The 12,742-nt window shown below is 45.7% G+C and overlaps 1 protein-coding gene across 5 annotated transcripts in view; it reads right to left on the reverse strand.

Annotated features, from left to right (window-relative positions):
- Positions 1-3,841: 3,841 nt before the first annotated feature.
- Positions 3,842-12,742, reverse strand: part of Hlcs (holocarboxylase synthetase) — a 217,878-nt gene continuing 208,977 nt past the window's right edge. For all 5 annotated transcript variants that reach the window (XM_045150867.1, XM_045150864.1, XM_045150865.1 and 2 more), the window contains 3 exons: positions 10,236-10,350; positions 6,467-6,680; positions 3,842-4,098 (listed from right to left, as the gene is read on the reverse strand). In XM_045150867.1, coding sequence (XP_045006802.1) covers positions 3,927-4,098; positions 6,467-6,680; positions 10,236-10,350 — 501 coding nt within the window. In that variant the 3' untranslated portion in view covers positions 3,842-3,926. The remainder of the gene's footprint in view (positions 4,099-6,466; positions 6,681-10,235; positions 10,351-12,742) is intronic.

Genomic DNA, 12,742 nt, shown 5'->3' on the forward strand with positions numbered 1-12,742 from the left:
TCTACATATAAAGTCTACCCAAGTTAATATACTGAAATCGTAGACAGTTGGGTGGATTGTGGGAGCTGCTACAGAAAACAAAATCAAGGCATTGTAAAATAAATGCCATGAAAATTATGACAGCTTAAAATTTTGATGAGTACTCCTTTAGTAGTCCTTAGGTTATCTAAAATGCACAAGTCAAGCTACAGAATCCTAAACTTAAGTATGACGTATAAGGTTAGATTCTTGGGACAAAAATATATTTGAAAAACGTTTAGCAAGTTGCACAAAAGAATAAGAAAAATCCTCAAAGAATAGACTATAGAAGTCAGTACATTAAGTCTATTTCTCATTTCATGCAGAAGATTTTTTTTGTTAGGGCTGGAGAAATGGCTCAATGGTTAAAGGTGCTCACTTGCAAAGCCTGCTGGCCCAGGCTTGATTACCCAGTACCCACCTAAAGTCAGATCTATGAAATGGTGCATGAGCCTGGAGTTCATTTGCAGTGGCAAGACGACCTGGCATACCCATACTTTTCTCTCTCCTCAAATAAATGAACGTCAAAAATCACAAAGCATTAGGTTCCTTAATTATTAGAGTAAGAATATATATATATATATATATATATATATATATATATATATATATATATATATACACACACACACACACATATATACATATATACGTATACATATGTATTTCTTATTATGTAAAGCATTTTATTAAAATTTTAAAAATATTAAATAAAAATATTATACCCAAAAGCAATCACCTACTCTTAAAAATGAAGTCTGTGGTAAAAAAAAACAAGAATAAGCCTGACCATGGTGCAAATCTTACAAGTTTATTTTGGTAGACTTGCTTCTATGGGCATTGGTTTAAAGTGGTTTTTTTCAGAGATGTGTTTACATTTTTGCTATGTCAAAGCTGCACAGTGATGAGCCAGCCTCCATTCCTGGCTATGGGACGCAAGTGGATCAGAGATGCAAAACCCCAATGCCTCCAATGCCTCCCTTCTTGCATTTCAGAACTGCTGGGTGAGACGATGGGCCAGGGTCTATGGCCCTGTGTGTTGGGGCCTGGGGAAACCCTCAGAGGCCGTGGTCTCTCACTGGGCATGTGCATCCACCCAGGCTTCAGACAGGACACTGGCTCCATGCCAGGTCCCACGTGGGCTTCAGTGAGATCCACTGGACACTTGGACCACTCCCTGCCCCACTGCTTCAGTGGGGTCACACGAACCCCAGCTCTTACTATACCCCATTTGAATCCAGAAGAGGAGGGATGCTTTGCCTCTAAGCCAAACACAGTAGTTACACCAGGGAGAACCTGGCGTTCTGGAAGCGCATGCAGACCCTGAGTTTGGTGGCCACATGTCAAACGCTATGCGGAGACAGTGAGGTGAGGTTTCCCTTCGACTTTAGAGCTCCTTGCTACCTCACATACCTGAGTGCACCCACTCCCCCAGCTATAGCAGGTGATGTAACACCTTTTCCCAGAGCTACTTGTAATGTGCCTCGTTCTTTCTATGAAGCGAAATTTGAAGAGTCTTTGGTTCATGCGAGGCAAAACCAGGTTAGGTGAAAACGCAGCACCTGCTTCAAGGCTGTCTCATCTCCCTCAAGACAACTGTCCTGCCTGCACAAGCCAAGATGCTTGTAGACAGCCCACGTGTGCAGAGACCGAGTCCCACACTGGGACATCTCTGTCTCCTCTGACATGACCACACACTTCACTGGTTTTAACTTATAGAAAAGAAATTAAATGATAACACTTATTTTTTTCTCCTCAAAGTAGAACTGTCCAGAATAGGCCTTCAACTTAAAATAAAACATAGCATGTTTTCGATTAAATATCCCCCAAAGAAATTCAAAAGGTAATGATGGCCTTATATCACAGGGTCTGAGACATGAACCTCGCAACATGAGCCTGGCCATCTTTGTCCTTGATATTGTGCAGGTTCCCTCTGGAGGGCAAGTCCATTTCACAATTCTGGGGTGGTGTGGACTTTCACTTGAAGTCGTCACCACTTCCAGAAGAAGATGAACATTTAAGAAAGTGATTTTTTTTCAGAAAAATAATTCCAATTGTAGCCTTACCTGCAAAAATTACTTCTGAAGTTTTTTTTTTTTTTTAAGTTATAGTTCCAAAAACACATCTAGAGTTAGTGTAATTAACTGTGTTTTTATTTCCTATGGGGATGGCCTAAAGGTAGCCAGATTTTCTACTAAAAGAAGTTTCTGGAATCAGCCCGACTATGTAAGACCTGGATGAAGATGGTGCTAGTTTACAACGGGGGGATTTTGTTCAAAGCTGAGTGCTCTGTCGTTTCCTTTCTGCTAGTTTCAGCTGGGGCTGCCAGGAAGGGGGCAGACAGACAAAAATTGGTTTTTTAAGGCTGAGTAGTTATGGGTATGACTCATAAGCTTGATAAAGAAGGCATGGTGCACATCTGGAAATGGCAAGTGTAGAAAGGTTTCCTTTCCTTTGTTCTTCCTCAGAGACTTTTAGCACATCAGATTTTGAATGTCTTATTTTAAAGCCACACAGACACATGCACACAGATATGCAGGCATGCGTGCACGTGTGTGCACGTGCACACACACACACCTTTGGCTCCAAAGTGATGGCATTCACTCACAATGCCACACGTTCTGTCCTGTCTGAGTGGCGTAGTCTTGCAGGAATGTTTCACATTCAGAAACGAGCCTGAAACTGGCTTAAAACTTGCATGTGGCAGGAGAGCAAGCCTTCATCTGTAGCTGTTTGACCCAAGCATTTGGCCCTGCCTCCAAAGAGAGGCATCACCAGTGCTTTAAGGATCTTAAACTTGACATCTCTTCAGAATCTGTAGTACATTTGAACTTGAGAAGGAACGCTTGTCCATAAAATCAAAGTATGTAACTCATTTCTTCTATGAGGCTACTGCAAGCAGGTCAGCTGATGCATCTCTAGAGCCACTAGACATTGTATTGGACCACTTTAGCTAGCAGAGAATGAGTCCTGGAAGGCTACATTCTCTTTTCTTTGATTAACAAAATACCCCCCTCCAATAAAACAAAATGAAAAAATAAAAACCCAATGACTAATTGCCACTGTTATGTTGCCAGGAAAATCCCTTCTGGATGTTCATACACAGTGACACTATAGCTCCAATTCACTACTGGCCTGGTGTGAATATTTATTTTTACGTGTGCATGTGTGTGCATACATGCAGGTGCACATGTGTGTAGGGGCCAGAAGACAACCTCAAAGATGCAGTCCAACTCCTTTGAGACAGGGCCTCTCACTGGCCTGTGAGTTCTCCAGCTAACGTAGCCTGGTTGGCCACTAAAGCCCCAGACAGCCTCCTCTCTCTGCCTGCCCAGTGGTAGGGTTTATAGGGACAGGCCTCCAGCCTCATAATTTTGACACAGGTGTTAGAGACTGAACTCAGAGCCTCATGCTTATAAGCACTTTACGTACTGAACCTTCCCCCTAGCCCTGCCATTTGCTTTTGTAATAGTACAGGGCTGATGGTCTCCACTGAGAGGAAAACATTTGAATTATCCCTCTGCTCTGCCCATGCAGTTGTTTCCCCAGTCAGCACAAATTCAAGCCCACAGTGGGAGAGTAACTTTCACACCTATGGTAAGGCTTAGTCTAAAGCAAATCTACCTGTCAGTTCTTCACCAAAAGCATCTTCCAATACCACGACTACAAAATAGAAAATAAAAATAAAAATAAAAAAAAAATAAAAACACCCAAAGCAACTCTGCCTCCCAGGCAGAAAAAGGCAGCAGCTAGGTGAGCAGGATTCTCCACACGGAGGGAGGGAGGGAGGGAAGGAGGGAGGGAGGGAGGGAGGGAGGGAGGGAGGGAGGGAGGGAGGGCCGTGCATGGGGGGGCCTCCCGGCCGCGGCCTGCTACACAGCAGCTCCGTTGCTATCTGGCTTCCTGGGCTACTGGCGCTTGGGCAGGATGAGGTTTCTCAGCATGTCGAAGGAGTTGCCATCCGGATGCACAGTCACAACCTTGCCATCCTTCTGATGAACCTGCAGGAACCCGGAATCATCAAGGCCCACGATGGACACCTCCAGCCCGTCGGCACTGCCCAGGCGGACTTGCTGACCGCTGAAACAGAGCACACCAATGCTGGGGTCACAGAGAAGGCAACAGAACGCTGAAGACAAGCAGCTTGGTGACTCCATTATGCTGAGGGACTGGGAGTGTTGGGAAGACGTTAAGATGCAGCCCAGACTGACTGCTGGACTTCTCCACCCCTGTGAACTATCTCAATGCTACGGAAGTAACCATGGTCGCAGGCCGGGTCGTCTATGCAGAACGCCATTCCCACTTCTGATGATAATGGGGATGACCCGTGCCCTTCCCTCATTTCAGCATTCGTAAGATACACTACACGCAAAGGCAGGCAAAGATAGAGAGCTATTTGGGAAGAGGAAGGGAGCCATCAGGCAGCAGGAGGTGACAGGGACCAGACTGGGTAAGAGGAGCTGGTGAATACGACCCGACCGTATTATAAACATGTATGAAATGTCACACAAGATCCACTATTCTGTGTGGCATATTTAAATAAGAAAGAAATGACTCTCCAGACCTTTAAGTTTTCATATAAAGTTGTATACCATTATCTACAAGGAAAACATCATTCCCACTTCACTTCTTTTGAATATTTTCCAAATGGGCCTGTTGAGTTATATCTTTCTCTACATTTTCAAGGTAGAAAATGCCCACCCCCTACCTTTTTTTTTTTTTTTTTTTTGGCATAGGGTCTCTCTCTAGCCCAGGCTGACCTAAATTCACTATGTAGTCTCAGGCTGGCCTCAAACTCACAGTGATCCTCCTACCTCTGCCTCCCAAGTGCTAGAATTAAGGGTGTGCACCATCAAGCCCAGCACCCCCTACATTTTTATTTTGAAGGTTTTCTTTTAATCCTCCAGAAAAGTGGAAAGAACATTATAATAAGCCCAATTTTTCCTCCACTTATATTTGTTCCAAATAACATTTTCCTTATTTGCTTAGTTGACATATGCAGACTTTTTATTTTTGCATCAGTTAAATATAAACTTCAGGGGACTGGGGAGATGGCTGAGCAGTTAAAGGTGACTGCTTATAAAACCTACTGGCCTGAGTTCAATTCCCCAGCACCCTCATAAGGTCACTAGTGGGCCAGAGTTGTTCACAGTGGCAAGAGACCCTGTGTCTCAAAGAAGGTGGACCACAGACAACTCTTCTGACCTCCACAAGTGTGCCACAACATTTGCCCTCTCCCCCCAGCAAATAAATCTTTAAAAAAAGCTTCGGGTAACATGCCACATCATGCTTAAATACTTTAGCATGTACCTCCTGAGAACAAGAATAATCAATTTCCAACAAGACCATCATTAATATGCCAAGGTCACCTGCAAAAATTCAACCTCAATCCATTAGCGTTAGATTACATTCTACACATTAGGTACGCATTGTCTGATATTCATTATATCACATACATATGTGCCAGCTAATAAACACCTAATTCGTCCAAGTTCAAACTTCCCCTGTGTCCATGACTATCCCTTGTGGCTGTTTCCCTCCTCCCAGGATCTAGCTCTGAGCAGACACCCCATCTAGCGTAGGTCTGCTGGGAGGCACAGACATTTGGGAGGGGAGACGCTTCAGCTGCAGGAGAACCCAGGGCGCACAGGGCTGGCCTCTGCCCCAGAGATCCTGATTAATACATCCTGGGCTCAAACTTGCATTTGTGACAGGCTCCCAAATGAAGGCTGCCACTGTTGCCTGGGCATCTCGCTTTGATAAAAACCATTGTTCTAGAATGTTTCACCATCTAAATGTGCCTGATTGCTTCCTTGTGGTTAAATCACACGAAACTAATTTAAGGTGAAATAATGTTAAGTTCTCCTCACTGCACCTTAACCAACAAGGAGGCACGAGATGCTGGACCCTGCAACCTCCCCCTCCCGGCTATGCTGACTTGGTAAAGTTGGTAAAAAATACTTCTTCAAGCCGGGTGTGATGGCGCACGCCTTTAACCCCAGCACTCGGGAGGCACAGGTAGGAGGATCGCCGTGAGTTCGAGGCCACCCTGAGACTCCATAGTGAATTCCAGGTCAGCCTGGACTAGAGTGAGACCCTACCTCAAAAACAACAACAGGGCTGGAGAGATGGCTTAGCGGTTAAGCGCTTGCCTGTGAAGCCTAAGGACCCCGGTTCGAGGCTCGGTTCCCCAGGTCCCACATTAGCCAGATGCACAAGGGGGCGCACGTGTCTGGAGTTCATTAGCAGAGGCTGGAAGCCCTGGCGCGCCCATTCTCTCTCTCTCCCTCTATCTGTCTTTCTCTCTGTGTCTGTTGCTCTCAAATAAATTAAAAAAAAAAAAAACCAACAACAAAAAAACTTCAGATGGTGAGGACTAATTTGAAGATAGTGACCGGTGACTTAATAAAATAATTTGAAAAGAAGGAAGTCCAGCAGAGGCACTGACCTGTGCACCCAGTATTTGTAGTACAGGGGAAGGACGCCGTCGGGCCCTTGGTCCTGAAACGTGTCGATCAGTCTCTCCAGCACTGTCGTGGCCCTGGCTATGAGGTAATCCGCTCTTAAGAACTCCAGTCTCGTCCTGTGCTGTTTATTGTGCTCTGTGATGAGGTCACTGATGCAGATGGTGGGGTTACTGTTTGTCACATTAAATCCACAGCCTGCACAAGAGCACACCACTAAGCAAGTGAGCAGTCTGGCACCTGAAGGTCTCCCTTCACTTCCTGAAAAAGTGACACATTGTGCGGTGCTGGGGTAGAGCCCCGGGCCTTGTACGTGCGAGGCAGGTGACCCACTGAGGCCCAGCGCCAACCCTAAGGTCACCTCTGTCTACCGTAAGCTTTCTGACTTCCTGTCATCATTCCAAATGTCCCGTCTCTGACCACCTGGAGAGTGGCTTGTATCTGTGAGATGATAGTCCCTTTTTCTTTTACTGCTTTTGTTCAAGCAAGGGCCCTTATTACAAAGAAGTCGGGGAGCAGGTGTGGTGGAACAGGCTCGTCATCCCAGCACACACAAGGCTGAAGTAGGAACATCAGAAGTTTGAAGCCAGTCTGGGCAATATAGTGAGTTTTACGCCAGCCTGGGCCACATAATGAGATCCTGTCTTTAAAAAAAAAAAAAAAAAAAGTTGGAAAGAAAGAGAGCCGCATCTTATGGAATCAAATCGGAGCTATTCCTGGGATGGAACTTCTTAGTGTTGTTTCTGAAATGTCAACGACCCTCATGTTAGGCTAGCCAAGAGCTGTAGCTCTGCTCCAAGCCCAGAGAAAATCAACCTCTTGTTTTTCTTCTTGCTGGTACGACAGAACACATGCCTGAAGATAGAGGCACTTATTCAGAGTTTACAGGGTAAACTCTGGACTGATTTCAAACCTCGGTCTCAGCCCAGCCTTGGAACACATATTTTTAATTCTTTATCCCTGGAACCTTCTGGTGCTGAGGTTATGTTGCTGGTAAGGAGCTGGCCTAGGTCCAGCGGCTCTTTCTCTCTTTTACAGTGTGAGGCAAGACCTGGAGTCAACACCGAAGATCTTCACCAACAAAAGAGAACATCACCTCCTCTAGGAAAAAAAAAAAAATCTGAACATTTCTACCCCAGGAAAATGATGATATTTGTAGTAATAGCATCCTGAGGTAAATTCAGAGTAAAGGGAAGGATGGACATATAGTTTTTAAATATTTTCCTTATTTATTTGAGAGAGGGAGAAAGAGAAAGAGGCAGATAGAGAGAGTAGGCATGCCAGGGCGTCTACCCACTGTAAACAAACTCCAGATGCACGCACCACCTTGTGCATATGGCTTTATGGAGGTACTGGGGATTCAAACCTGGGTCCTTTGGCTTTGCTGGCCAAGTGCTTTAATAGCTAAGCCATGTCTTCAGCCCAAGGGTGGATATATTGGTGATTTAAATATAAAGCAATATAAAGTTACAGCTGACAAAACAAGTAATTCCAGCAACAGGGGCAGAATTGGTGTCGGCTCATTGGCTCATCCGTCCAATAACGTAGACAACAGCTGAAGTGCCTGTCAAAGGCCAAGCCCTGGGACTGAAGCTCGGCCAGTAGAGCTTGCCCAGCACACACGGGGTCCTGGGTTTGAGTCCCTGGCCTGTGCAACCTGGCTGTGGCGGTACACTTCTGTAATCCCGGCACTCTAGAGGTGGGAGCAGGAGGAACAGGTAGAGATCATCCTCAAGTACATAGGGAGTTCAAGGCCTGGCATACGTGAGAAAAAGGAAGCAAAGAAGGAAGGAAGGGAGAGGAGAGAAGAAAGAAAAGAAAGAGGTGGAGGGAGGGACTGCGAGGGAGGCAGACGAAGAAGAGAGCAAAGCACCAAACCACATTTGCATTCAGAAAACTGAAAGTCCTAGGGAGACAGTGAAAGTGGAAAACCTGGGCTGTGTCCTTCCAAGAACCAGGGTACACCATCTGCCACCAACCTGCCCTGGTTGAAGACCCTCAGCCCCCAAAGGCCAGAAGAACTAACTGAATGAACACTGACCGGTGTCCCTTCCTGTGAGTACTTCTTAGGAACTTGCACAAACCAACTGCTCATGAGTGATGGGAAGCCCAGCTCTTGGGTATGATCTAGGGGAAGACACAGCTTGCGGGCTCACACCGCCACTTGGTAGCGGGGCTGGAAACATGAGCCTGTGTGCTTTGGCTAGAACCTTCAACACCCAGTCACATGGTCCTGTCCACTGCTGAATCTGAGTGACAACTGAACTCACTGGTTCTCAGAGGGAGGCTGGTGGCTGGATGACCAGGGACCTGAGAACTCCTGAAACTGGCTCTGAATCCCTTTCCTTCCTGACAAGACATGCTAAGGGGATTCTCCACCACACTCGGAAAAGCCTAGAGTTTCTTTGGGAGGTTAATGAGGCTGGGCATAGTGGCACATGCCTTTCATTCCAGCACTTAGGGAGGCTGAGGTACGAGGCCACCCTGGGCTACTTACTTAGTGAGTTACAGGTCAGCCCAGGCTACAGTACAATCCTGCCTCAAAAAACAGAAACAGGGCTGGAGAGATAGCTTAGTGGCTAAGTGCTTGCCTGCAAAGCCTAAGACTCATTTGAATCTCCAGGTCCCACATAAGCCAGATGCACTGATACAAACACTCAGTGTCACACATGTGCACAAAGGGGCGTACACATCTGGAGTTTGTCTGTAGTAGCTGAAGGCCCTGGCACACCCATTTTCTCTCTTTCTCTCTCCCCCTCTCTTAAATGAAGAAAAAATAATAATAAATCTTTGGGAGGTTAATGGAAAGCAATTTTTTCATGGCTATAAAGGTCTAAGACAGAACTATCTTCAGACATCACTTTTCTTTCCTTCCTTCCTTCCTTCCTCCCTCCCTTCCTTCCTTTCTTCCTTCCTTCCTGTCTGTCTGTCTGTCTGTCTGTTTTGGTTTTGTGAGATAGAATCTTACTCTAGCCCAGGCTAAATGAAATTCACTATGTAGTCTCAGGCTGGTCTTGAACTCACTGAAATCCTACCTCTGCCTCCCGGGTCTGGGATTTATAGGTGTATGCTACTATATCTGGCTGACATCAGCTTTCTTTTCCCTTCCTCCTCCATATATATATACATTTTTTAATGGAAAGATCTAATTTTATTTTATTTACTTTTTATATGTATGTGTGGTGGAGGGTACACATGTGCCATGACACACTCGTGGAGGTTGGAAGATAACCTCAGCGTGTTGGCTCTCTCTCTTTCCACCTGATCTGAGACAGGATCTCTCTTGTCCTGCTGCTGACACTGAGCTGCCTCTCAGCGCCACAGTGATGTTGGGATTATAGGCACCACACACATCACTTTGGGTCCAGCTTCCTGTGGCTGTTGGAGATAGAATTCAGGTTGGCAGGCTTGTGGAGCAAGCACCATTAACCACCGAGCCATCTCCCCAGCCCTTTCTTTTTCTTATTATATACTGTACCATAAAATGTTTGTTCCCACCATTTCAAGATCAATGAGAAGCATAAGAAGACAGATGTTTGGTGTGATATCAACTGAGTGGTTTCTGTTTTCCTTGAAGTATTTTCAAACAATGTGGTCCTCTCTATATCTATTCCATACTGAAACTACAGGACTCAAAAAAATAGGCTACCTTAAAAATAATCACTCTTCTAGATGAAGGCATGCATATGCCATCTTTATTTTTGTTGTTTTGTTAAGAGGATTCTGGGGGGGGGGTGTCCTTTACAAACTTACCAATAAGTATATAAAATGTTTCTCCCATAAGTGTAGAGTTCACCAGAATTCCACCAATCTTCATGAGGTCACTGTAATAAACATCGTTGGGCCACTTCACTCGTAAGTTGATATCCTAAAGGAAAATTTGCATATTAATTAGTCAATCAATCAAAGGACACACAGTCACTGGACAAAGTCATCCAACTAAAGATGAGCAGAATACTCGTGACTAACACAAAGCGGGCTTCATTTCTCTTCCTTTTCTAGACAGTTCATCACTTCTGAGGGGGGTGGTAATCTGATATCAAAGCCCTTGTTGTGGCTAGAAGGTAAAAAGTCCAACAGAACATGTTTATCATGAATCCAGCACTTTCTCCTATCCTCTATCACATCTTCTCATCAGTAGCACAGCTACTTGGAAGACTGAGGCAAGAAGATTCCAAGTTTAAGGCCTGCCTGGCTACAGAGTATCCTGTCTCAAGATTTAAAAAAGTGAAAAAGATGGGCTCTGTTGGTCAAGTGCTTGCTGTGTAAGCATAAGGACCTGAGCTTGATCCCTAGAACCCATGTGCAAAAAGCCAGGCATGGTGGCCCCCATTTTTGATATTAGTACTGGAGAGACAGACAGGCAGATCCCTGGGATAGCCAGTATACCCTAATTGGCAAGTTCTAGGCCAATGGCAGACTCTGCCTCATAAAAAGGTGGGTAGTGAGCCGGGCATGGTGGCGCACGCCTTTAATCCCAGCACTTGGGAGGCAGAGGTAGGAGGATCGTGAGTTCGAGGCCAACCTGAAACTACATAGTTAATTCCAGGTCAGCCTGGGCCAGAGTGAGACCCTACCTCAAAAAAAAACTAAAAAAAAAAAAAAAAAAAAAAAAGGTGGGTAGTGGCACATGCTTTTAATCCCAACACCCAACACTCGGGAGGCAGAGGCAGTAGGATCGCTGAGAGTTCGAGGCTAGCCTGAGACTACACAGTGCATTTCAGGTCAGCCTGGGCCACAGAAAGACTGTACCTTGAAAAAAAAAAAAACAAAAATAAATTTAGAAAAAAGGAGGACGGTGTTCCTGAGAGATGACACTTGAAGTAGTCCTCGAGCTTCCACATGCAGGTACACAAACACACACACACACACACAGACACACACACACACACATACACAGACACACACGAAGGCTGGGATGGTGGCTCAGCTGTTAAGACTGTTTGCTGCTTAAGCATGAAGGCCTTTGGGGGCTGGAGACCACCAAGTTTGACTCCCTAGGACACATAGAAGAAGGTGGACAGTCCATGGAGGCCAAGACTAGAGAATGGCTGGGCACGCTGAGGAACAGTTCCTGTTGCAGGAGAAGACCTTGTCTCAAGGAAATACATGGATGAGACATAAGAGGACACCCAGAGTTCTGCTCTGGTCTCCACATGCATATGCACGGGGCGTGCACATCTGCACACACATGTACATATGCCACGTATCATACACACCACACATGCCAAGAAAAAGTTAAAAATATATATTGGCTGAGTGGTCAGATGCTTGCCTAGCATGTGTGAAGACCTAGGTTCAGTCTCTAGCACAATAAAACAACCCAAACAACAAAATAGCAACAAAAAGAACAACCTCAAACCCACTCTCTGAAGATCCTGTCATGTGAACTAATTCATTAATATCTTAGTATCAACTATAAGCATCAGAGGTGTGGTGGTTTGATTAGTTGGCCCCCAATATATTCAGTGTTTTATTAGTTTGTAGTTTGGATCTGCAGCCACCTGGCTGGAGGAGGTGTCCAGCCCTAAGGGGTCATGGTGGATTTGACATTCCCATCTACAGATATGCAAAGTTCCTAGAGTTTCTGAAGTATATTTGTTTGTGGTGTGGCTTTTGGCTTGTGGCTTCTCTCTCTCCACTTGGGCCTGTGAAGGCAGGCCAGCTTCTTCTACCATTATGGAACTCGCCCTGGATGTAGGCTTCAATAAATACCCCTTCCTCCATAACTGTGCCTGATCTGGAAGTTCATCTCAGCAAACCCAAAGCTGTCTGCTACAAGAGGGTTCTTACCAAGCTCTAGGAGCTAGCAGGAACAGAGTAATATATTCAAGGTTCTTTTCCCTGAGACAAAGATGGCTCGCAATTGACCAACATCACAAAAGACAGGTAAAAATTATGACACAAAAGGGGAATGAATGCATTTTACTGACCTCCTACAGAAAGCCTATCAGAGCTGCCACAGCCACCAGGCTGACGGAAATGGACTTGTCCTATAGCCATGGCCTGAGGTGTGACCTCCTGTGCCCTGGCTATAGCAGATTGGACGAGGCAAACACTACCTTCGGCAAGACCAGGCCGACCTCCACCTCCCCTGCAAGCACAGACCGGACTAGACCAAGAGTCTGGGACAGGACCTCTTCGACTTCGGACTGGCAGTCAGGCTGGGCTGTGGGTAGGCAAGGGAACCCCTTCTGGAGATTCGAGAGTGGAGGACAGCCAGCCAGCAAAATGAGCCAGGAGACCCCTGAGCTGCTGCG

This window comes from Jaculus jaculus, chromosome 5 (genome assembly GCF_020740685.1).
Source record: "Jaculus jaculus isolate mJacJac1 chromosome 5, mJacJac1.mat.Y.cur, whole genome shotgun sequence".
Taxonomy (NCBI): Eukaryota; Metazoa; Chordata; class Mammalia; order Rodentia; family Dipodidae; genus Jaculus; species Jaculus jaculus.